Source organism: Epinephelus moara, chromosome 23 (assembly GCF_006386435.1).
Source record: "Epinephelus moara isolate mb chromosome 23, YSFRI_EMoa_1.0, whole genome shotgun sequence".
Taxonomy (NCBI): domain Eukaryota; kingdom Metazoa; phylum Chordata; class Actinopteri; order Perciformes; family Serranidae; genus Epinephelus; species Epinephelus moara.
This window is the reverse complement of record NC_065528.1, coordinates 27764071-27790006: the sequence shown is the minus strand read 5'-3', so window position 1 is coordinate 27790006 and position 25936 is coordinate 27764071. Positions and strand designations below refer to the sequence as shown.

The window sequence follows — 25936 nt, the reverse complement described above, 5'->3', positions numbered from 1 at the left end:
CATGTGGCAAGGAAAATGTTTCTGAAATCCTGTTACTGCTGGATTTTCTACACACGAATGACTCATAATGTTAAAGCTCCATTAATCAATATGTTTATATTAACACTGAATCTAATCAGCCGCTCCAGGCTGTTGTGACTTTGGGATTACAATAACTAACACAAACCACTCAACCAATCCATAAACTAATGGTAATTTATAAATCACTGGAATCCAATCTGGAGGTCCAGAACCGCACTACGGGTCGCCAAAGCTTCATGCAGGGTTGTGAGGTCTTCCTGATTTTAAGGCGTGTAATTAAACTTTTTAAAAATATATAAAATAGGCCTAAATCTCAACATTTCATTATTTTTTTGTGAAAAAAAAGTAAATGAAACACTTATTTTAAAGTTCAGATGATTATTCAAGATAGAAACTTCTAATCTCACAGGATAAGAGTACGGAGAAGACCTGAACACAATCTATATTCACAGAGCCTTCACTCTCTGCTAAACAGCCTTGTTCTGCATTAGAAATGTAAAACAAACAACCAAAGAGCTGATAGAACAATGGCCAAGGATCAGGGAAAGGAAAACACTTAATTCGCCAAAAATAAGCCAATTAAGTGTGTATGATGATTAATAATCATAATAAAAAAAACAACTCATCTCTGATGCAATATTCACTGAAATAATCAGCTCAAAATTCATCCAAATCATTCGTTTGACAGAAAATTCCTGCAGTTACTGTGCTCACTATTTTGGTTGATTGTACAGTTTATCAGTTGTTCTGTATTGTTATTGTTATGTATTGAATATAATATGAAATACCAATAAAATATGTCACTTAGTCTGGGGTCATCTGTTTAATCAATGATAGAAAAGGGGTCCCTTAAAGGGATAGTGCACCCAAAAATGAAAATTCAGCCATTATCTACTCACCCATATGCCGATGGAGGCTCAGGATACTTGGATCACTACGGACGAGTAGTATGGAGATATTTTGTGGATTCAATTATGTTTTTGGACGTTTGAATCTGGGGCGCCGTCAGCCTCCATTAGGTGGAGTTGTGTTGCTACCCCCTCTCCCCTGAGATCTCCGCAAGTGTTGTGAGGACTCTAAAACTTCACCCGAGCCTCCATCGGCATATGGGTGAGTAGATAATGGCTGAATTTTCATTTTTGGGTGCACTATCCCTTTAAGGAGAAAGGTTGGAAACCACTGGATTAATTTACAAAGAGGCATGCGTGCATCTGGCATCAAAAAACCAAGATGGTGACCAGTATTGGGCAGTAATGCCTGATTAGCAACATGTTACCGCCCAACACATTCAAAGTAATAATATTTCAGTTATCCCGCCAACAAATATCCCTTTACTCCCAGCCTTATTTTGGTTATCATCCCCTACTGAATTAAAATCCAACAATACATCACATCCGACGAGCTAGCTTGGGAGATGGAAACGCTTACACTCATACTCTAAAGGATGTGCAATAATGATAATTAAAACAAAGTTATAATAGAAACAACTTAGCAACTATGGCCATGTCTCTGCCTGTAGTGCTCCCTCTAGTGGCCAAAAATAGATCAATGCAGCTTTAAATGTTTCTTTAAAGTCTTCATGCACTGCAATTTTATTGATGAACTAATAAAAACTGAGTTAATGTGCAGTTTCTAACCAGCTTCTATTGCACAGAATAGTGAATCTCTGGAGGTGGGCGCTTAAAAGAGAGCACTTGAAGGCAGCAGCAGCATGAAACCATCTGTTTTACCCCAGGATCTTTCAACAGAGCAGTGGGGCACAGAATAATTCATTGCAATGTTTAGTTTTGAATTACAAATTATCTAAAAATGGTTATATTCATTTGAAAAGTTTAGAGGGCTATTTTCGTTTGAGTATCAGGGTCAAACGTCCAGAGTTTACCCCCCCGTCCTCCCTGGAGGATACTTTACTTAATATGTGAAATGAAGGTCCCATGATGCAAGATGCTGCAAATGTTGTGAAATCCCTGTTTAGAAAAGTCAAGTGCTTGTCTCTGCACTCTTTCTGCATATTATCTGATAGTACTGGAGCTGCAGAAACAACCATGATTCCTTGTTTTTGGCCATTACGGTGTCCCAAAGAAGCCCCCTGTCTGCTGCAGCTGTCCACTCCTGGACTGATGACAGTGTGCAAAAGCAATGAAACGACACCACAAATGCCCGGTGCATGGGAGGAAGAAAAAAAAAAGCTGTGACGGCTCATTTGTAAAAGTCGCAGAGATCCCCAGAAAAAGTTGGTTCATTAACAATTATTGCGAAAGTGTGGGAAGTAATACGAGACCCTTCTTGATAATGACTCCTCTCGGTCTAAAGAGGCTTCTGAACCATAGCTTCATTTTGCCTCATCATCTTGTCTTAGTTTTTCCACATATTTCCAGTCTGTGGAGATGGAGCAGGAGATTACACAAACTGTCTCTCTCGTTCTATTGTCATCATCTTTCCTGCGACTCACAGGAGGGGACCTCTAAATGGATACCACTTTATTCTGTCTAATGGCTCTTTTAGGGACTTTAATGGCTCTTCTGTGAGGATCTGCAGAAGCACTGCTGCAGACTGCTGCAGTGTATAATAAATAACTTTCATATGTGTGGTCTTGATTATCCACTGTATCAAATGTGCTTAAATAGTACTGCGCCATTCATATTTCAGCTGTGGGCTTACTTTTGTTCCCTTTTTTAGATATGCTTCACAATTACAGTAGCGCCAGAAATTACTGGTCCTGCTGTTTACTAAAACGCAGCAACAAATCAAATTAAAAGTACATTTTGTAAGGACTAATCTGCATACTTGTGTGCACCAGCAGCAACAGCTCATATACTGTAGAGAGAAGTGTGCAGGCAAAATAAATAAGTATTGATAACAACAAAACACAACTTTACGGAAGAATATAACAAGACTAAAGAGTCTACAGCCTGCTGCTGCAAGCTGGAACTCTGTGAGGTTGTACTTAGGCACCAACACAATCTCCAGAAAAAACGTTGGCAGTTCAAGCTTCTGCAAACCACAGATATGTTACATTTGTATGTTTTTATGTAGCTGATATATAAAATCTATTTTTCTTAATGTTTCAACAACACTGTGGTTAAGTTAAGTTGTGTGGTCAGGTTTAGCCACAGAAACTACTTGGTTATGGTTAGGAAAGTATCATGTTTTATCTTAATGCACCTGGTTTTGGGGCCACAATCTACACTAATGGAAATACTACTACTCCAACTACTAATAATGACGATGCATTTTATTTGTCAGTGCCTTTCAAAGCACTCAAGGACACCTTACAAGACACGGTCAAAAAACAAGCAGCAATGTATCCACAGATCATAAAGTCAAACAATTCAGTAAATGTCAGACGACGGCCAAAGTTATTAAAATTCACCCTGAGGGGGACTCTGATGCGTGTATGAAATTTAACGGCTATTCATCCAATAGTTGTCTGGACCAAAACAGTGGAGTTGTTGTCACTAAAAACCACAAATGTGATTGTCCTGATGGTGCTACAGGAAGTCACAGCACCATCAAATTCATTAGGATACATTGTCAGGGATGTCTGGTGGATGTCTGTGCCAAAATGTATGACAATCCAGCAAACAGTTGCCGAAATATATCAGTCTGGACCAAAGTGGGGGACCAGCAAAAAGACAGACATTGCCCTGAGAGCCATGCCTCTTGGCTAAAAAGATTGCACTATTAATGATTGCTTTTACTGTTTTGCATTCTGTTCTGAGTTATAGTTTAGAATAATGACAAGAAAAGTGTTTTTGCAGAACATTATAATAACAAAGTGAAGCTGACCTTTGACCTCTTGGATATAAAGGTCCTCACTTTAATCCTATTGGACAATTGTGTGAAATTTAGTCATAACTAGCATATGAATTCTAGAGTTATGGCCAAAAACAGGTTTTGTGAGGCCTCAGTGACCTTGACCTTTGACCAATAAATTCTAATCAGTTTACTTGTAAGTCCAAGTGGACTTTTGTGTCAAATTTGAAGAAATTCCCTCAAGACGTTCTTTAGATATTTATGTTGACAAGAATGAGACGAATGCAAGGTCAAAGTGACCTTGACCTTTGACTACAAAAATCTAGTCAGTTCATCGTTGAGTCCAAGTGAACCTTTGTGCCAAATCTTAAATTCTTCAAGGTGTTCTTGAGGTATTATGTTTATGAGGATGAGACAGACAAAGTCACAATAACCTTGACCTATGACTACAAAAATCTAATCTGTTCATCACAGTACAAGGGGATGCCAAATTAATGTCATAGTGAAGGTGACCTTTGACCTCTTGGAAATAAAATGTCATAACTTTTATCCTTTTAAAACATTTAAGTGAAATTTTGTCTCAAAAATGTGTTTTGTGAGCTCACAGTGACCTTCACCTTTGAACAACAAATTCTTAAAAGATAGGAGGACCATTTGATTAAGATATATATGTACTATTACTATCTATATTTATTTTTTGTAAGGCAAAAATAATTGGTAACTTATTTATCATATATTTAGACTGGTTTTATTTGTAAGTCATGGATAACTGGTAATTTATATTTTATACTAAGACGGGTTTATATTTTGTAAGATAGATATTTGGTGATTAAAATATATCTACATGGGTTATCTTTGTATGACAAAGTTAAATGGTAATTAAAACTGTATATTTAGAAAAGTTTAAGGAATAGGCTTGTCTATATAAGGAAGTTGTCTGTTTCTTTTCACTCAGAGACTTAAGGAAAATGGGTGGGATTTAATAAGTTTACACTTCCTCCAACTCCTTTTTGGATGTGTAAATCAAACTAACTATACATTGACGATTTGCTTTTATGTTATGCTTTTCATTATTTGTTAATATTACTTTCTTTTTCTCTGCTTGCTGTACGTTCACATCTTTTTTTTTTTCATGTTCGAAAAAATCAAATAAATAAAATACTTGAGTCCAACTGGACGTTTGTGCCAAATTCACAGATATGTTCAAGAGAATGAGACAGATGAATAAGCAGAAGAAAAACCTGAATAATATCCAAACTTTCCTCAAGTGCTCACTCAAGCTGCTCAGTAGCTCAAACACCTCCACCAATCTGTATCAGTAACCTTGTAAAAACGCTCCAGTGCGGCAGGACTTGGCTGAATAAAAAGCAATAATCACAAAACATGGATGTGCCTTCTTACATCAAATGAATGATGAGTCATTGACAAACTGACTGCGTGTGAAGCCAGAGAATGATACCCTTCCTAATGACAGAAGTTCAGTCAAAATACCAACAGCTATTAGGCCCTTTCTGAAGTCCTCTTTCATCACAGCACTGCTGCAAACAGCTGCCTGTATTTGCCTCCAAACAGCTGCCCCTTCTCTTCTTTTTTTTTCTTATTCCAGAAACAGTGAGGTGAGAACTAAAAGCAGCCTGTTCAATTCACCGCCTTATTACCCCAAAACTTCCATTAGCCTTCTGGGCTCCCTCCAAAACACTCAATTAGTGAGCCTGCATTATCTCCCAGCAGCACTGCTGCGAAGTCTGCGGTGTAATGTCCATCGTTTCATTGCAGCAGGGCTTGAGCGTAAAGTGGATGTTTAACTCGGCTAACTTCAGCTTGTCCCTCAGCCACTAAAGTCACTAGCAGTCAAGGAGCTGAGAGAGGCAGGCTCAAGTATCATCGTCAGCTCTCACATGTCAGGCTGATGGGTAATAATTATTAATGAAGAACATCTGCCTGTGGGTGTTGTACCTCACTGGAGAGAAGTCGCACACTTGAACGCTCACACATGCCGCTGCAGTCGCATGTAGTCATGCGCCTCATTGGAAATGCAATACATTCAATAGACTTTAATTACCATCCAACATAGCAACGGCATGATCAAGTGACAGCACTGACATTGAGACGTAAACGGAGGCCGCTGACCTTATATACGAACATGAAACACAGTAATCAGAGCTTAATCACTACTAGCAACAAGTTGGTGGTTATTAACTTCAAGTGTCCTCAGTCAATGTTTGTGTCCTTGTGGAACAAACCTCTCAAGAACGTGACAACAGGAAATGTCCCACAGTTTCAAATTAGTCCTGTGTTTGCTGTTGTATAACCAGTTCAGTCACGCTGCTGTTTCGGGGCTGTACAATGGAGTACACAGTTGTTTGGGCGTGATGGGTCATTCTTTAAGTGAGTCTTTGGCTCTCCTTCGTCTTTCCCCAATCGCTGCTGCCGGCCAAGTCGCCATATGATGCATTCTCTGTTGGCAAGTAAACTGCTGAGATCTTTATCCACCGTCTGTCCTTGTTCTTCCTTTGTTTTGTTTTTTTGAATTGTACATCAGCCTTTACAAATTTTGTCAATGGATTATGGAGGACAAAAGGACACCTGGTAATGCTTCTGAAGAGAGACCCAAGGTGAATAACAAACACCAGAAAGTTGATATTTGTCCTTGTTGGGAGTTTTCTTTCAGAAGCAAAGAAAGAAGCATATTTACAGCTTGCAAACAAAGTCGATGCAGAGACACAAGAGGATGTAAACAGGCGGGAGTTACTAGGGACGTGCAAACTGAGGTAAGGGTGTGACATGAAAATGTTTCAACTTGAGCAAAAAACTGTGGCTTATCCCAAAGTTTAAGGAATCTACAGAGAAAAAAGGAAAAGGGGAGAAAAAAAGGAGGACAAATACAGTGACCCAAATGAACTAATGGATAACTGTTAGCTTGAGCTAACGTCTGTGCTTTCCTAGTTGTTATTATGCCTCCATGCTGGTGACAGAAGTGGCCGGAGGCATCATGTTTTCGGGTTGACTGTCCGTCTGAATGTGATATTTCAAGGACGCCTTGAGGGAGTATCTTCAAATTTGGTAGAAACGTCCACCTGGTCTCAAGGATGAACTGATTAGACTGTGGTAGTCAATGGTAAACTTCGCTGTGGCATCACAGTGTTCTGCAAAAACACTTCTCTGGTTATTATTTAACGTCATAACTTAGGGGGGAAACATTTGGTCAGATCTGAACATTTTTGGACCAAACTGTTCTGGGGACACCCTGAGAGCAACAGCCCCCCAAGAATCACATACATCAATGGCTTTTTGTCTGTTTGCTTCGTACCGCCAATTGTAACACTGATGCGACGTACTGTAAGCCAGAGGTTGGTATAGCAACGTCACTTTTGCTTTGATGAATCAAAATTGTGCTGTATTTCTATTGTCATACGTACATGCTCAATGAGGCCATTTGTCAGCATATTCTTTCATTTTTATGCCTCCGTGCCAGCGATAGCTGTAGCTGGAGGCATTATTTTTTGGGGTTGTCCGCCTATCTATCTTATTCTTGTAGCGTGATATCTCAAGAACGCCTTGAGAAAATTTTAAATTTGGCACAAACATCCACTTGGAGACAACTTGGATTTTGGTGGTCAAAGATCAAGGTCACTGTGACTTTGCCTTTCTCATTTTTGTTAAAACAATATCTCAAGAACACCTGAAGGGAATTTCTTCACATTTGGCACGATCGTTCACTTGGACTATTGCGACAAACTGATTAGATTTTGGTGGTCAAAGGTCAAGGTCACTATGACTTTGTCTCATTCTTGTGAACACAATAGCTCAAGAAAGTCTTGAGGAAAATTTAAATTTGGCACAAACGTCCACTTGGAGACAACTTGGATTTTGGTGGTCAAAGGTCAAGGTCACTGTGACTTCGCCTTTCTCATTTTTGTTAAAACAATATCTCAAGAACACCTGAAGGGAATTTCTTCAAATTTGGCACGATCGTTCACTTGGACTATTGCGACAAACTGATTTGATTTTGGTGGTCAAAGGTCAAGGTCACTATGACTTTGTCTGTCTCATTCTTGTGAAAGCAATAGCTCAACAACACCTTTGAAAAAAAATTCAAATCTGACACAAACGTCCACTTGGAATGAAAAATAAACTGATTAGAATTTGGTGATCAAAGGTCAAAGTGACCTCACAAAACACGTTTTTGGCCATAACTCAAGAATTCTTATGCTAATTATGACAAAACTTCACACAGATATATAATGGGATATAATGATGACGGGATGACATTTTGTATCCAAAAGGCCAAAGGTCAGTTTCACTGTGACATCATAATGTTCTGCATAAAACACCTTTCTGGCCAATATTCAACATCATATCTCAGGAACAGAAGTGGAGACATTTGGTCTGATACTGATTTTTTTAAACTGTGCTGACTGTATAGATCTTCTGTGCTGAGGGGGTGAAGACGTGTGTGAAGCATCCATGGTTTCACAGACATTGATGTAAACTGTAAGTGCAACTTGAGTGTTTGGCAGAGGCGTACAACGGCGAGGTGGTAATTGAAGTTGTTTTTGTTTGGACCCAAGGTAGACAAACTGCCACTTTATTGCAGTGGACAGGGATCCATATAGAGAATAAAGAATAAAAATGCAGACTTTTCATCCACATTCAGCCTGCTTCAACCAAAATGTCTTCTGACCTTGAAATCACCAGCACCATTCTTATGAAGACACAAGAACACAGACTGAGAAATACCCTCAGTCTGATTAAGCCCAGAAAATGTGCACTTGCATCTTCCTTTTGAAACATACTCGAGTATTTCCTCGAACAGCTCTTTAATCGTCATTTTAATCTTTGCAGCACTGAGCTGCGATGAGCGAGTGGGATCCTGTGGCAGGTATCGAGGGACATTAAACCATTATACAATAATGAATCCAGCCTCACGTAATTACTGCAGCATGCAGCAACAGCCTACAAGATTTTCCAGCATGTGTCTTTTGTGCGAGATGAAGAGGTGTGTGTCTGGAGGATTGTGAGAAAGGGTGGTTGTGTCAGCATGCCCCCGTCATCCTCCTAAAGGTGCTGGGAGACAGATAAGGAAAATGGCCGCACCCTGTTCCAGTGACTGAATGAGCCAGCCTCATCTTTACAGCCAAGTCAACTTTTTTTTCTTTTTAAATCACAGTGTCTCTATGATGGACAGACATGAAGAAGTGAATAGCACTGCAGACCTCTGAGAGGACGGGGAGAATGAGATGAAGAGGACTAAATGACAGCAGGAACCTTTCCCAGCACACTGAGATACTGTTCTGCCTTGACATGTCCATTAGAGAGAGACACTGAAAGGACATGAGGGTGACATTATCATCAGCAGCTGCAGTGGTCAAACGGGTAAAAGGAAACACAAAACGCAGCTGTAATGCTCAAACTGCGCCATTTTGTGAATGCATTATGATTTTTATGAGCTTTTTATGAACTTCACAGAAAATAAGTCCGACTGAGTCATTTTCTACTTTTTTCCTCTTCTATCACCCATGCTGAGAAGTGGGTCAGATGTGAGATTAGGAAAGATGATGCATGACGAAGCAGGAGAAGTATTTTAACTCTAATATGATGAAAAATGAGAATGGCACGGACGGTCTCGAGATGAAATGTAACACCTCCCAGTGAAGCTCCTTGGCCAGTGTGTGTGTGTGTGTGAAGCTAACCCATTATCTTGCATCCACATAGTGAGTGTGGGATAATGGAGAAGAGATGATGGGGAGGTAGTCTGAGTCACGCTGTCATTAATGAAATCCTGTTAAAATGTAGGGTGCTATAAAAGAATAGAGAGGGCTTAATGATAATCTATCGTGACAATAATGTTTGTTTATGGATGGAAATTTTGAAGCACGCTGTATGGTCACCAGCCAAAATCATATTTAGACAGGTATTCAGTCAGCAATCACTTCGTGGAATAAAGGAGAAATAAAATCGCTATCGCTGTGCAATTTTCTGTACCCTTTCAAACCAACGCGCAACTCCTGCAGCTTTGCAGTGGGAGAGGGATTCCTCTCTTTGTGAAATCCACTCAGCCCTGAAGAATAAGCACTTTTCCTCTCTCTGCCTATGCACAGTAGAATACACGATGACTCATTTTTCGAGCCGGCTATTGTCAACCCAGGAAAATACAGAGAGAGTGATGGCTGAATGTTTAAAGAGCACAGCCTGTGATAAACATCAACATCTCATCCTGAAACTCAAAGTGACAATAATGTATTTGGCTGTCAGATAAAAAGGTACAAATTAGACGAACTGATGATTTGGTCCACGAAGCTGAAAGTTTTAATCGGTTAGTGCTGGTTGATGTGGTGACTACTGTGGTAACAGTAAGAACAGTTTAACACTAAAGCAATCAGTTGTTAAGCATCAACTTTGACAGAAATGCAACTGAAGATCATCAGCTGTATCTGTTTACAGTGCAGCCAAACAAATTGTTTTAATAAAGAAGTTGTTCGAAGGTTCTGATTTCATACTTTTCATCTGTGAATGTTCCTTGTTATCATTCTGCAATATTTAAAACTGATTCACTGTCAAAAAATAGGCTACTAAACATGAAACAATTCTCTTGCTTTATAAACAGTTTTGTTAACAAAGTCCTATCAGTGCTAACTGATAGGAACAAGTTGTGTTTCCTGTGACTGCCTCACAATAAAAGCCAGATGAATGCTTTTAATATGAAGCAGGAGCAGTAGGAAATTTTCGTTTTCATTAGCAGCAACTGAATCCAGAATTGATACAGCTGGAGGGGAGTGAAGAGTAAACAGTGAATGATAATGAGATAAATTGAAAACGTGATTACCTGCTTCATTGTTTGTGTGAAGTGGCTCTGTTACTAACAATGAAAACTACCTGCCGACCATGAACAGTCAAGTTTACAAATGGCTTTTGATTTCACGAAAATTTTACTTGTTGTTGTTTTTGCTGTTTATAAAGTTAGCACTGTTAGCTGCTAGCTGCAGGCTCATCAACTTGTACGCTCTGAATTTAGCCCCTTTAACAAAGCCCATTCTTAATGTTTACATATCTACATATATTTGTAGTAAGTTTACAGCAGAAGTGTCTGTCCCAAATGCACAATAATTACTGGAACCCGACTATATTATATATATTAAACCCCCCCTTTTTATGTGTCCAATGATCATAGTTCTTGGAACGGCGCATTAAGGTTGTTGTTTTTTAGCTCCGACTTTAGAGTCAGTATTTTCCCCGCACAAGAGGAACTATGAGTGATGTATTTAAGTGTACACTGATTGGTCAAACACAGCAAATGCAATTTTTGAGAACCCGTTAGCCGTGTATACAACCTAAAACATGAACGATTGCTCATACCAAAAACTATAATTACCGCCTCGGTTGAATGCCTTCGCGTACCAGACAAGTCTCTCCAACAGTTTTACATCCCTGTCTGTGAAAACATGGATGCTTCACACACACTGTCCCTCCGACAACAGCACAGTTTCAAGATGGACACCCACAGATTAGTGTCACCACTTCAGTATCTGACTAAATGTCTCTCCTTCTGTTCCTGAGATATGACATTGAGTAATGGAATTTTGTCATAATTAGCATAAGAATTCTTTATTTATGGTCAAAAACATGTTTTGTGAGGTCACAATGACTTTGACCTTTGACTACCAAATCTAATCAGTTTATTTTTCAGTTCAAGTGGACGTTTGTGTCAAATTAGAAGAAATTCTGTTAAGGTTTATGATATCAAATTCATGTGAATAAGACGGATGCAAGGTCACAGTGGCCTTGACCTTTGACAACCAAAATCTGATCAGTTTTTCTCCTGAATCCAAGTAAACGTTTGTGCCAAATTTGAAGAAATTCCCTCAAGATGTTCTTGAGATGTTGTGTTCACAAGAATGAGACAGACAAAGTCAGAGTGACCTTGACCTTTGACCACCAAAATCCAACAGGTTCATCGTTCACGAGTCCAAGGGGATGTTTGTGCCAAATTTGACGAAATTCCCTCAAGGTGTTCTTGAGATATCATGCTCACGAGAATGGGACGGATCGGCAGACAGATGGACAGCACTAAAACATAATGCCTCCAACTACAGCCATCTCCGGCGCGGAGGCATAAAAATGGAAGGAAATAGCTGTACTGAGCATGTACATATGACGATGGAAGTACAACATGATTTTGATTCATCAAAGCAAAAGTGGCGCTGCTATGCCAACCTCTAGCCGGATTACAGTACGTCAAATCAGCGTTCAAAAGCGGTACAAAGCAAACAGAGGAAAAGCCATTGAAGCTGTGTAATTCTTGTGGGGGCATTGCTCTCAGGGGGTCCCCAGAAGAGTTTGGTCCAGAAATAATTATGGTGATAGGGAAACAACTGCTCCTCAGCCCTCTTTTATGCCTACTTATGAAGTATAACGGATTGTTTTAAAGTTCACAAAGAAACAGCTTAATTTCTCTTAATGCTGGCTACAAAGACTAGAATAACAAAGAGGGTTAGAGATGAATCTCCTTCTGTTCCATTGTGGAAATCTCTGGTATCTGATACTGTCACTTCAAAGGAGTTAAAATATGAGAACTCATCTTTTTGCAAGAAAATGACAGAAATCTCTAAATCTTGAATTAAGTGCATTTTGGCACAAAGATAAATGACTGAGCTGAAGGATTGTTTTGTTCATGTACGACACTATTGTTCAATACTCCTCCGTTCTGGTGACTAGATGAATGATGAGTGTGCTCTCCTGGACCAATTATGAAAATACTCTGCATATGGTTCTGAGTTGCTGCTATTTCCTATTTTGGAAATAAAAATCAATAAAAAGAAATGTTAAAAAAAGCAAAGTCCATGGTTTGGATATTTGCTCTGTGGTGGAGGCACACCCAGCTTCAGGAATGGAGGGCCCCATTGTTAGAGGCCTGCACTGTATTACATTACGCCGTTTATTTGCCCAGTGGCTGCTCTCTGACCCACAGGGCGGCCGCTGTGCTGACAGATGAACGGCCTTTCTCTGTCACACCTGGTCACAATATGTCAGTTCAGCGCCTATAGAGCCTACACACCACACACACACACACACACACACACAGTGTGGCACATCAAAGAAAACAGGCGAAGACAGTTACTGTATCCTTCATGGGAACGTGTCATGACAGATGAGGAAAAGTGCAAACACCCAGAACATCAACTGCCCAAATCTGCCATCGGCGATCTGCTCTCCTCACTCGGACAAAGACATGAAATACGATGAGCAGGGAGGTAATGGTGACCTCAGGAATAAAAGTCCTATTTTTCCACCTCTGTGGAATGAAATTATGGATATAGTGATGAATGTTGCTCTTTAACAGCCTCTTCTATCATCCATTAATTACCAAACAAGTCGGGTGTGAAATTGCCCTGACAACCGGCTCTGTGTGGCCACTTAACTTTCAAGTGATCTTGTTTATTGTTCAGATATTGAGCTAATAGCTTAAAATTGAATTTCAATTCAAACTATCAAAATGTGTTGATACGGGGAGCGGATTTTAAATGCTTTACGTGGGGACACAGCGTCCGACCGTGAAACACCTGCTTCCTGTCATCCATTCGTTCCAGGTCTCAGAGGCGATATTAGACGGGGTGCACATAGCATTTTGACATTAGCCTATCATTAAGACATTATTTCTTATTATGAACATTAACGCAATTACCCTAAATAAACCAGGCGACTGCTGAGATGACTGCCAGACGCTTTAACCCTTACACTGAATGCTACAAGCGTTATGTTTACATCCACTCAGGAAATCTGCATAGTCTCGTATTCTGGCTGTCACCTGATTCCAGAAACATATGAAAACAGGAAACTGGTGTCTCTGGATTCTGCAGGAATTCTGCTGGATCGGTTTACAACACAACTCTAGTCTGGTCTTGCAGCAGCGCCAAAGCTAAAAGGAGCCAGAGCTGCTTACATGAACATTTCAGTGCATCAAGCTGCATCTTTGTTCCACGTTGCCCTCACAAACAGTGCCAAAGTAATGTCAACTTGACTTGAATGCTTTTAATGTGGAGCAGTGGTAGTGGGAAATATTCAGTGTGTATTAGCAGTAAATAAACAGAGCTCTGACTCAGACCAAGGCCATCATCTCCAAACACACTTTTATAGTTTCACTTTGATTTACTCACTCAGTTATAACGCTCTAAACAACTTCCTCTTACTGCCCAGCTACCAAAACACCAGATTAGAGAAGAGTTAAAAATACTGAAATGCTGATTTAATTATATTATCATTTGTTCCAATGTGCTTGAGGCATTAAGCTTTACGAGTTTCTTTGCCCCAAGTCTTGCCTCTCGCTGGTGGCATTTGTACGCAGCCGAGTAAATGAAAAAGAAACCCTGTGACCTCCTCTGCATCTTTTCCAGTTTCATAAATATGAGCCATATTTTTTTTTCACAGTAAATTTTCATCATAAAAGATGCTAGGATGCACATCAGTCATAAATGGGGCAATAAAGGACACTTTGTTCCTTTCCGTAAACATGCAATATTTATCTATCATTCAAGAAGTATGAGAGAGATGGGGATACTTTTGAAATTGGTGCTATATGACCAAGGAAAACAGAGGAAAAGGGCTGTGGCATTTGCTTTTACTCAAGAGGTACAAAACCTATAACTATGAGAATGTACTGCGCCAAACCAGACCGGAAAACACTTGCGCTGATGATTGACGTAATATGAGCTTGTCAGTTTGGGCACAGGAAACAATACAGTGGCCAGCTGGTGACAGATGATCTCATATTAGGAAGGAAGGTAGGAAGTAGCACTTCAAAATAAAACCTCTGTGCCGAAAATTCACCGTACTTCAAAATAAAGTCTGTCTTTTACAAACTTGCAGTTCATTCAGAATGGACCCTCAACCAACTTTTGGACCGGGATCCACCAGCTGCGAATCACTTAGTTAAAATATGCTTCTGACAACGAGAAATAGGCAACACAGTAACAGAATTATGGTTTATATTTGATCAGCACTGCCTAGTTTTACTGTTTGATCTCAGCGATGGCAATGACCCTCCGTTTTTACCATACAGGAAACAGTGTTGCACCCACTTCCTGTTCAGAACTCTTGATATTACAGCCACACAGCACACTACAGTATGTTTCTGAAGACATCTGAGGCGTGAAATAGGCAATACAGTCACAGAATCTCTGGTTATATTCTATCAGCACTGCCTAGTTATACCGTTTCATCACAATTTGGTCTGTGTTTGGTCTCAGTTTGATCTGCTTCCATACTCTTTTACCCCTTTTTGACAGTCATGGCTTGGCTTGGTTTGGTTTGGGCCATCAGCCCATCACAGCAGGGATTTGCATTTCCATGAGGGCTACCTTAGGTGTGTCTTAAACTGATGATGGCTTGTCTTGAGCGATGACATTTTAAAAGCAGACTGCTGATCCTCTGTTATTTTTGCTGCATGTGTTTTTCCACAGCAGGGCAGGTAAAAGAAGTTTACCTGTTGGAGGTGAGCTGTTTGCAGAGGTGCAGTAAGAGCCTGTTGTCTGCAGCTCTTCATCAACATCTCACTGTTGCTGTTTCTGCTTTAACCCGTGTCTTTAACACAGAAAAGCCGCTAACAAAGTTCCGCTAATTCAGAGATAAACGCACTTAATTTCCTCTAAATTCTTCACAATAAAAGTCACTGTTATTTTGTTATGAATAAACTTTTATTGTGAAGCACCAAAATAAGGAAATGTTGAGTTTTCGAGCAGCAACTTCACAAAACTTCTACGGCTGATAGCGAACATGAAACATTAAAATAAAGCAGATACTACTAAAAACAGGACGCAGGAGAGAAACTAAACTCCAAACCACAGAGATTCACTTAGAAGCTATAGACGTACTGAGAGCTAAACACAGAGACTTTTAAAACGCCTTTCTCTCCGGTCTCCTGCAGACAGAGGTGAGGAGAGTTTCGCAACACACGTTTGTTTGGGCGACATGTCAACACAACCCGGTTGAGTGCATACAGCCCGGCTTTTGGACCTACTCCTGAGAAGGCCCATCTCTGGCGCGGCTTGGCGTGGAAACACAAATCAGCGCGACTATGGAAACACAAATCAGTGCAACTATGGAAACACAAATCAGCGCGACATGGCTTTACTCAGCGCGGCTAAGTAGAGTTAGTCCACTAATAATATTTAACTTTACATAACCTCTATAACTATCTATTAAACTGCCATTAATTTGGAAATCATGATAACCAATTTCATGATTGTTAGAAGCATATAGACACAGGGAATAGCATGCACATACTAAAACTATGTGCACTGAATGGGACAGTTCAGGAATACAAAGTTAACTCATTGATGGTAAATAAATATATCATGTTGGCATCTTTGTATAGGAAAAGTTTTTCCAAGGTACAGTTTAAAGAGGAAGTTCCGTTTTTTACATCCTGGACCTTATTTCTGGCATTAAATACGGTTGTTTACTCACCCAGATAAGTTTGGCGTCATTTGAAGTCCTGCGGAAGATATTTAGATCCGCGAGAGCCGCGTACATCCATATAGTGGGAATGATCGGGGCACCGACAATGAGGCTCTAAATAACACATTATCTGCCGCGAAACTCGTTCATTTCACNGTTCGGTCCTGCAGGCTTTGGCTGGGTCTTCCAGTTTACTTTCGGGACACGAAAAAAAGTCTCTACAACAGCCCGGTTGATCATAGAAGTGAAATCCTCTGTAGCTGTGAGATAGTCATTTCTGGAGACATCCAGATGTGTATCTCCTGGCCTCAAATCCCACTCGGAGCAACAAAGGCATTCCTCCTCTGTTGGCATAGTGGAACATTGTCCGCAAGAACACCACCAGTTAGCATCTATTCTCGGACGTGCAGCGGTTTGTTGTTCTCTGGCCAGCTGTTCGTCTCTCTGGCTCCGCATCCTCCTTTCAAAGAGCTCCTCGTCCGTATACTCTGGCTCAAAACGGTAAGGACGTCCATCATATTCAAAGTCGTCGTCCACAACCTCAAAATCTGACAAATATTCAGCCATGTTTCAAAAAACTAACAGTAGCAAATTCCAGCTGTAAACAGAGCCGTGCTGCGGGTGTGCGGCACACCTGGATGACATCATCCAGGTCAGAGGTTAGTAGGTCAGTATAAATGACCCGGATGATGATGACAATTCTAGCGATTCATAAAAACATATTGGTGAAATGAACGAGTTTCGCGGCAGATAATGTGTTATTTAGAGCCTCATTGTCGGTGCCCCAATCATTCCCACTATACGGATGTACGCGGCTCTCGCGGATCTAAATATCTTCCACAGGACTTCAAATGACGCCAAACTTATCTGGGTGAGTAAACAACCGTATTTAATGCCAGAAATAAGGTCCAGGTTGTAAAAAAACGGAACTTCCCCTTTAAGCCCCTGACAAACACCGACAAGTGAGGCTGGTGCAGACTGTATGTGTCACTGATATGGCTGATGTCCCCCTAAAATCTCGAGGTAATTGCAGCCTAATGCACACTTGTAAATGTCGTCTCAAAGGGGTGAAATCACCACAGTGCATTAGCAGATCTCTGAAAGATCCCTCGCTCTTTGTTGCCACAAAATGGTCAAAATATGTTCTTTTATTTTTAGGAACACATTTTCTCTCATAGAGCTGTTATTTTTTTTGGAATAATGTGGCTTCCCCCCGGTGCTTTGTGTGGCAACATATTCATTATATTATTTTGTCAGAGCTCTGTGTTATTTCTTTTTCAGTACATGTGCTAAGGAGGAGGACACACTTCCACATAAAACAGACACTACATCTGTCTGAGATGTAATAACCACTGGAATTTATTTATCTACAGCACCCTCGTTGGAGGAATTGCCGTCTCATATTTCATCTTTGCTGCTCTGGCTCATACCTCACCTGCTCCAGGGGCTAGTTGATGTTTCAGAAACCACCGTGCCAGAACTGATATATGAAAGTCTTCTGTTACTGCAGCAGTCTGAAGGAATAATCTGCACATACACCTAAAAGTCAAACTTTCTGTATCTGTCCACTACCTGCCTGTGACTGCTTTAGGTCAGCCTGTATCTTTGGGATTTGTTGGCGAAAAGAAAATAAAGACTATCACCAGACCTATCCTTTAAATGCTTAAATCAGAGAGGCTGATTGAACTTTAGATGACAGCCAAACTGCTCTTGCAGGGTGTTGCACCTGTTTCTGATAAACAAACTAAAGTCTGTGGGTGGAAAACCAGTTTGATATGCGAAGCTAAAGTTCCAGTAAATCAGCTCCTTTGAGTTTCAGCAAAGGCAGATGGTGGAACATGCTAAAAGTTGCACCCTTAATGCAATCATCATGCACTTGGTAAAGCACATTCACACTCATGCTACTCAGTGACTCTGTAGATCAATCTGCTCACATCACACAACATGAGGAGGAAACGATGCCACAGAATCCACTGAAATCTGCTCAATGACTGCGAGCGGCTGGCAGCAACTGTGTTACGAGCCACATGTCAACCTCTGGCAGCGTCCGACTGGCCGACCCTAGAGGTGAGGAATTCCAGCTGCGGCAGGGTGGACGAGGGGAGTCAAACACACGGTGCATTAAACAGGAATCAAACAGCAGCCTGTGTTGCCTTTTCTGCCTTCTGATCCAGGCACGTGAACCGAATATCCCGCACTTGGAATGCTAATGATGCCTGTAAAGTGTGAGCGGTTATTACTGAGTCTGCCACACAACAGTGTTGATTGTTGTTCCCTGCAAGGTCTCTACAGCACCGCAGTATATGTATCCTTTAACATACTAAACAGCAAGTGCAGCAGCTGGTGAACTTGGCGGAGCATTTCGCTGCTTAAGAGCCAGATATTTCCCTCAGGAGTTGGTCTACACCGAACCACAGCTAAAAAGAATTGGACTTACATTCACCAGATGGACATAAATATAACTCAGGATGAATGTTAATGTGTTGGCTAGGTGTGTAAACTGGCAACTTTTTCCTTGCAAGTTCACCATATCAACCTAAAAGGTGATGATGTAGTTATGCATTTATTCCCAGTGTTGTAGAGTAGTGAACTAATATAATTTTAAGAAGAAGAAGAAGATGAAGTTTATTAATCCCCTCCGGTTCCCAACTTTAGTCTCTATGAGCTGAGCTACTGCTGCAGTTCTTGATTGCTAGAATAAGGCAAAGAAATTCATTCTGAACCAGGAAGTGGTCTTTATTTCACCTCAACATAACTTTATGTTTATGTTTAATCTCTGAACCCACTGGCCATCGGTCTGGCGACAATAAGCCTCCAGGGGCAGCGGCCGATATGTCGGGGGTTCTGTTGTAGTCAGCAGATATTCGGACCAAGACTGTCTCTTATTTCAGGACATTTCAGCTAATCTCTATAGTAAGATATCTGTATATGAATGCAGATACATTTAAAGAAAATAAAACCCAACAAGAAAATTAACCATAGTTAGACGACAGCTGATGGGTTCTGAGACTGCATTGCTACTGCATCCCACCTCTCCACACTGACCGTTTACCTGCCACTCAAACGTGATTGGTCAATACTACTCGGACAACAAATGTACTACAACAGAGAATCAGAACGCTTCCCAAAATCTTGTAACACTGCCTACAGATTCTGCAAACACACACAGATATCTCTTTAAAGAGATTAGACGTCATTAATTGGGTACATTTCACAGTAGCTTGCTCGTTTATGAACTACATTTATATTTGCATAGTAGGTCAAGTTGTTAAACTACAGGTTTTTACAATTTTTGGGTAGTGAACCACTGAAACTACAAACAATTTTGGGCCATATAAGTGAATTGGTACTGATGATTGCTATCTATTAACAAATGAGATATTTCAGGGGGCAGCAAACTTTTCCGTTGTTTTTTTTTTTTTTTAACAGGTCCTTGAACACAGCGCAGGTGGAACTTTTCCCAAGTTTTTTTGTTTTTTTTTAAATATTTTTGGGGCATTTAGCCTCAATTTAATCTCTCAAGACAGATTCTGCAATTTACATTGTAGAATCTGTCGGCAGCCCTGTGTGAAAGACGACTAGAGAGGGGGGCGTGGCTTTGAGTCTGAACGATGCTGCGCTTTAGCCAATCACAATGGAGGGGGCGCGGCCGAGACGTGCAGGTGTCCCCAGGAAATGTGTACCTACAGAAATAGCAAGCTCCGCGTCCATAGCGACCGCTCCACCCAAAACACCGTCTCGTCAACGTGCAAAAAAATATTTTTTCCAGCGGATGTCTTAGTTACAACATGATTGAGCTAACTGGAGTAGTTTCATGTCGTATCCAACAACGGGAGGCTTTTAATAGATGACGTCCTGATGTTAGCTTTGCTAACTGTCCCTGTCAGCTGCAGCCACTGATGCTTTCTAGACATCGTGATTTCCCATAACTGAATAAATACCACACATAGCAACACAAAACTGCTTTGCTAGCTCAATCATGTTGTAACTAAGATATCCGCCGGAAAAAATATTTTATTCACGGACCGTTTATTGAGTTATTACCTTATTTTTACCCAGTCTATGGTTATTACAGACACCGCTAACGGCTAACGTTAACAGCTAACGGCTAACGTTAACAGCTAACGGTTAGCCCAGCTAATCTACAATAACCATGTTTATTACAAAACGTGCACACAGAAATAGTAACGTTTGTTCAGTCATTGTGTTTATAGACTTAACAAACATCAGATTAGTCTACACGGTGATATAGTGACGTGAAAAATGTGATACATAGCTAAACTCTGCTGGTTTTCTACCCGAGGTATTTGTAAACAACACGGTGATTCCCTGGGGGCACCGCCGGAAGTGAAGGGCGTGAGGCCCCCGCACTTCCGTTAGTCGAAAAACTCCGGGCTGTGCCTCAAGAGGTAAAGGAAGAAAAACTTTTTTTTTTTTTTACCGATTGATTTCCAGATTGGCCTCAATTTGATATGACAGCTGTAGCATCAAACAGGTAGAGAAGTGGGGGAATGAGCAAAAGCCTACTGGCTGGAACCGAACCCACAGCCACCGTGGCAAAGACACAGCCACTGCACATGAGGCACCAACTCCACCAGGTGAGCCAGTGGACGCCCCCTTTCCTGAGCTTTTTATCCCCCTTAGCAACAGTTTGTAGATTTTAAGCTGTGGGGTTGATAATTGCTCAGTTGATCCGCTGATGAGATCAGATCGACGGGTGAGAGGAGCAGCTGCTGCAGAGGCTGGTGAAAGCAAACTTTGAGACCTAGACGGCTAAGATTCGCTTACACTGCATCTGGTGTTCTGCTGCTCCGTCTCTACCCAGAGTCTGTCTACCCTCCAACACTGTGGTGCAATGACTAATCTAGCAGTGTATATATATATTCCAACACCACACACAGTAGCACACCTAGTGGGCCGCCAAAAATAAACAAATGTATGGGAAACCCGGAATGTTCAGAGATGTTATTGCATGATATTTTAGGAAGTACTTGGCTAACATTAATCCTGCCTGGTGCAATCCCCCACCTGAACTCGTAGTTTCTGAAGGCAGGTGTCTGATGGACACTGTATACAAAACCAAAGCTGACATTCTGGCACTTCTCAATCAATAGTGAGGTATTTTATTCTTTATTTTTGTTGTTGTTTATGTAAGACCTGGGAACAAGTGGGTACCTTTTGCAATCAACTCAAGTAAGTGGATATTTTTGCTCGCATGTGACATTTTGTTTAATTTCGTATTGTACATTGTCAGTTTGATCAGTTTCTACAAAATTGTTTGAACTACCCTTAGTAAACCAAACTATATTTCACTCTGGTGTAGCTTTGCTGTCGTTTAACTTCTCCCAATGTGAATTAATTAGTATTTTGCAGAGCTATGTTTTCAAAGTAGCAACACTGGGGCTTAGTTCTTGCATCCATCTTTCAGCCTCGGTCACTCCTCATGCTAACTAACCAGCTCTTAATGTATTTATTCCAAACACAACATAAATACAAATGCATCACAACACTTCACAAACTGCTCACAGGCTTAATTGCGACTGTGACAGAGCAACTGGTGACGAGAAAAGACTGCAAATTCTTACGTTAATCGATGATGTGTGGTGCATTGCTGGTTTGTAATGCGCTATGGGGACGACACACACATTCATCCAGTACAAATGTGCACGGACACAAACTTGGTGTGCAGATGTCTGGAGGGGACAGGGTGATCTAATATGTGACTGTGGAGAGCGTGAGGACAGGGGTGGGGGCGGAGGTGGAGGTGGAGGTAGCGGGGTGTCAGAATTAAAGGTGGAGCCCTTCCTTTCAAGTTGAGGTTAAAAGCTTCTCTGAGGCGGTGACCTTGGATTTAAAAGGTCTCCGGGCGTGACTCATAAACAGGTGTTAGAACAGCTGTAATAGAATGGTTCCTGGCTGTCAGAGGGGTGGAGGAGGGGGAGAGACGGATGAGGAGAGGAGGTGAGGGGACAGTACAGAGGCGGCGGGTTGGCCTCAGACCACCATGACAGCCCGCGGGGACGGGGAGCGTGCATTCCTTCACACTAATGGGGCTATTTGGCAAACAGTTATGGAAATAAGTCCTTGAGATGATCAGATTTAATGTGCATAACAATTACTGCTGCATTTATAATGTGCTGTACGCTGAACTTAACACAGTGCTGTTCATCACACTTTAACGTCTGAGAGATAATAAGTGCAGTCTCAAGATGCTCATATATAAGGGGTCAGTATTTAATGTCTTTACATTTGACTATTTTAATGTCATTTTAGGTTTAATAGGAGTCTTCAGCGGGGTAGAAGAGGTTTAAGATGTAAATGCAATATTTAAATAGATCATTATGGGTCACCTTTACTCTCCAGTATACTCCAAGTAGAGACTATTAATAAAATTTTGCTACGCTAATAGCTCTGTTAGCAGCTCCTAGTCCTGAGGGAAGCACGTTTCATCTCGGGCTTTTCCCAATTCTTGAGAATCTGGACAAAACCCTTATTATTTGGGGGTAGTGGTTGATTTTTACTCTTCAATTAGGCTGGGAAAATATATTTTAGAAGACTTGACTGTCAAACGTTGTAATGAACCAACCTCCCAGTGATTGAATATTGTCTTAATTAACAAAAAGTTATATATTTACCACAGCAGACAGGACCCCAGGTGCAGACTGTGCAAAGGTGCTCCTGAGACAGTTCAGCACGTAACAGCAGGTTGTAAGATGCAGGCAGGAAGAGCGTACATGGGACGCCATAACCAAGTGGCTGGCATAGTGTACAGGAACATCTGCACTGAGTATGGGCTGGAAGTCCCAAGGTCAGAATGGAAGACACCTCCTAAGGTGGTTGAGAATGACCGAGCTAAGATCCTGTGGGACTTCCAGAACCAGACTGACCAAGCGGACATCGTGTTGATCGCCCAAACAACAGAAGAAGGCAGTGGTGATAGATGTAGCGATCCAGAGTGAGAGCAACATCAGGAAGAAGGAACACGAGAAGTTTGAGAAATACCAAGGGCTGAAAGAGGAGCTAGAAAAGATGTGGGGAGTAAAGGCAACAGTGGTGCCCATGGAAATCTAAGCACTGGGCTCCAGCAGATTCCAGGTCCAACATCTGAGGTCTCTGTCCAGAAGAGTGCAGTCCTAGGAACAGCTAAGATACTGCGCAGAACCCTCAAACTCTCAGGACTCTGGTAGAGGACCTGAGCTGAGGGAGGGGGTTATAAAATCTTATTTCATGACAGAGTTGTGTGTAGTCTATCAGCGCCTCCTTGCCCGAGTATCTCCATCTTTTTCCCTCTCCCTCTGTTTATCATGAGACTACTGCTGCAGGAGTGTGAGCTCTGCACCTGGAAAAAGTTGGTGAGAGTTTGCCTGCACACACCTACACACACACACACAGTGACGGCGCTACCTGTTAGCATTACAAGGCTAATGTTACCATACAGTTATTAATGGGTCTAACGACAGAGTCGAGCTGTTTTGGCATCGGTTTGAGTTTGTTGGGCAACAATAGTACAGCCAGAATATTCGCATTAAAAANGCCAAAGTTGGCTAACTAGCATCATAGCTAGACGGGGATGGACATTTCGAATACTTTCAACTGCTCATTTTCAATCATACATTGTAGCCCATGTGCAGGTGGGTCATCAACCCAACTGATTTTTTTGAGAAACAAACCCATGTGCAGGTGGGTCATCAACCCAACTGATTTTTTTGAGAAACAAATGTTAGCAGCACGGCAACCAGCATTAGCAGTGTCCCGGTACATAGCATTAGCAGCCGGCTCCTCCTCCGCAGCATTAGCAGTGTCCCGGTACATAGCATTAGCAGCCGGCTCCTCCTCCGCTGTATCCCGGAAGCAGCGTTAGCAGCAGAGAAGCTGGACTTGCTCGAACGGTCCGCTGGAAAATCGAAGATCAAGGATGTGGCGCCCGTGGGCAAACAAATCACCCCCAATTTCCACCAGATGCATGTTGGTTGCATCTGCGCTCCGGCACGGCAGCGGAGCCGATAGGATTCAATTCTAGTCAATGTGTGTGTTTGCACCGGTTGCGGCTGTGCTGCGTTCCGGCTCCGTCTCAGCTGCGGCGCTCCGGAGTCCTCCGCAATAGATACGCAGGACTTCTATTTTTGCCGTCAGTCTCCAGCGTGCCGCTGTCCAGCAGCCTCGAATCTGTAGGGGAGGGGGGGCGGACACGACTCGCAGCAGTATTTTGAATTTGAGTGCAGTAACCGTTTTGGCCACATTCTTACATACAGCACCTTTAAATTCCTTTCACTGTCATTGTAAATAAATGCAACGACTTTAAATTCCTTTCACTGTCATTGTAAATAAATGCAACGAAATTCAATGCACAGAATAAAACGTCAAAAAAAATATTGAAAGAGGGGATAAGATATCATTCATTCATACTCTAAACAGGCACGCACACATACACACACACAAGCAGTGCCAACACATGCCGTGAACAAAAAGTAAGTTAAAACTATGGCACGTAAAACAAATAAATGATTAAAGTTGTCGCACACAATGTAAGAGACACTTGTTCATTACTGCCTCTAGGGTATGTAGTGTGAGCAGCAGCAACTGGAATATGGCAGATTTTTCTCAAGTTGAGCTTCAGTTTAAGGTTTTAAAGGCTTATTGTGGCCTGGTTGATCAATAAATGACTTTCAAATTGCTTTTTCATTGTTTGCTAATTCCTATTCTAACATTCTTATTTTTTTTGAGAGCCCTGTGAAATTTTGTGAGCACTTGAATATGGAAATTAATTAAAATGTCCATCCCGAGTTCAGGATTGATGAATGGTAGAGTGGGGAGCCTGAAAACATCTGCTCATTGTATGCCTCAGGAGTAATAACTCAGAACCTCTCTGTCGTCGCCAACTTGATCAAAGTTTTCTAAAACCTAACTGTATATTACCTGTGGTGTAGAAGTGATGGTTAAAGTGTACTCACTCAGTTCTGCGATGCTGCCCACCCGTGTTGCGAGCAGCGACTGTTCCAGCGTGCGCAGCTCGGCCTGGCTGTAAGCCTGCACCTCGCCGCCCCGCCCTGAGCGCTGCTGGTCCCGGTGCAGGTTCAAACTCTCCGGCAGGCTCAGCACACCTGCAGACAGACAGGGCACACAGGTCAGGAGACAGGAAACAATTATGTATCCTCTCTTGGTGACAATAACACAAAGTTTTCATCCTGCTTTTTTGCTGATTATTAACTTAATCCCCATCTTTGTGAGATATCAGGGGAGTGCACAAAGCCGACAACACGCAAATCAGCACTTTGAGTTAAAAAGAAAAAGCCCAGATTCATTTCACATGCAGCAGCTAGGGAGCAAACATTTGTTTAAGTGATTAAACACGGAGACAAAGTCGCAGGTTAATAGCAGACTGCGGTGTACATCTTAATTTTTTGGTGAAAACATCACAGCTGGTATCATGAATACAAACTCAGACTGAAGCTTTTAATGAATGGGAGGCTGATTTATTTTGTCTCTGGTGACACGAAGCAGCTCTTCAACACAAAGGTTTCTCTCTCACATTAAAATCACATGACTGGAAGTGCATAATTTCCAGCAGAAACACTTATCATCCATGAAATAAATTGTCTCTGTGGGGAATTTCGGGTGTTGTAGTTTGCTATCGCTCTGCGTTTGGCTTCACGCCCGTCTTTTTACTTCATTGCTTGAACTCTAATTGAGCCAATTAGGCTGCGAG

At 41.5% G+C, this 25936-nt stretch overlaps 1 protein-coding gene across 1 annotated transcript in view; it reads right to left on the bottom strand.

Moving 5' to 3' along the window:
• Positions 1-25936, bottom strand: part of btbd11a (BTB (POZ) domain containing 11a) — a 288723-nt gene that overhangs the window by 78485 nt on the left and 184302 nt on the right. Inside the window, exon 2 of the mRNA XM_050036822.1 lies at positions 25182-25331. Within this exon, the coding sequence (XP_049892779.1) occupies positions 25182-25331 (150 nt within the window). The remainder of the gene's footprint in view (positions 1-25181; positions 25332-25936) is intronic.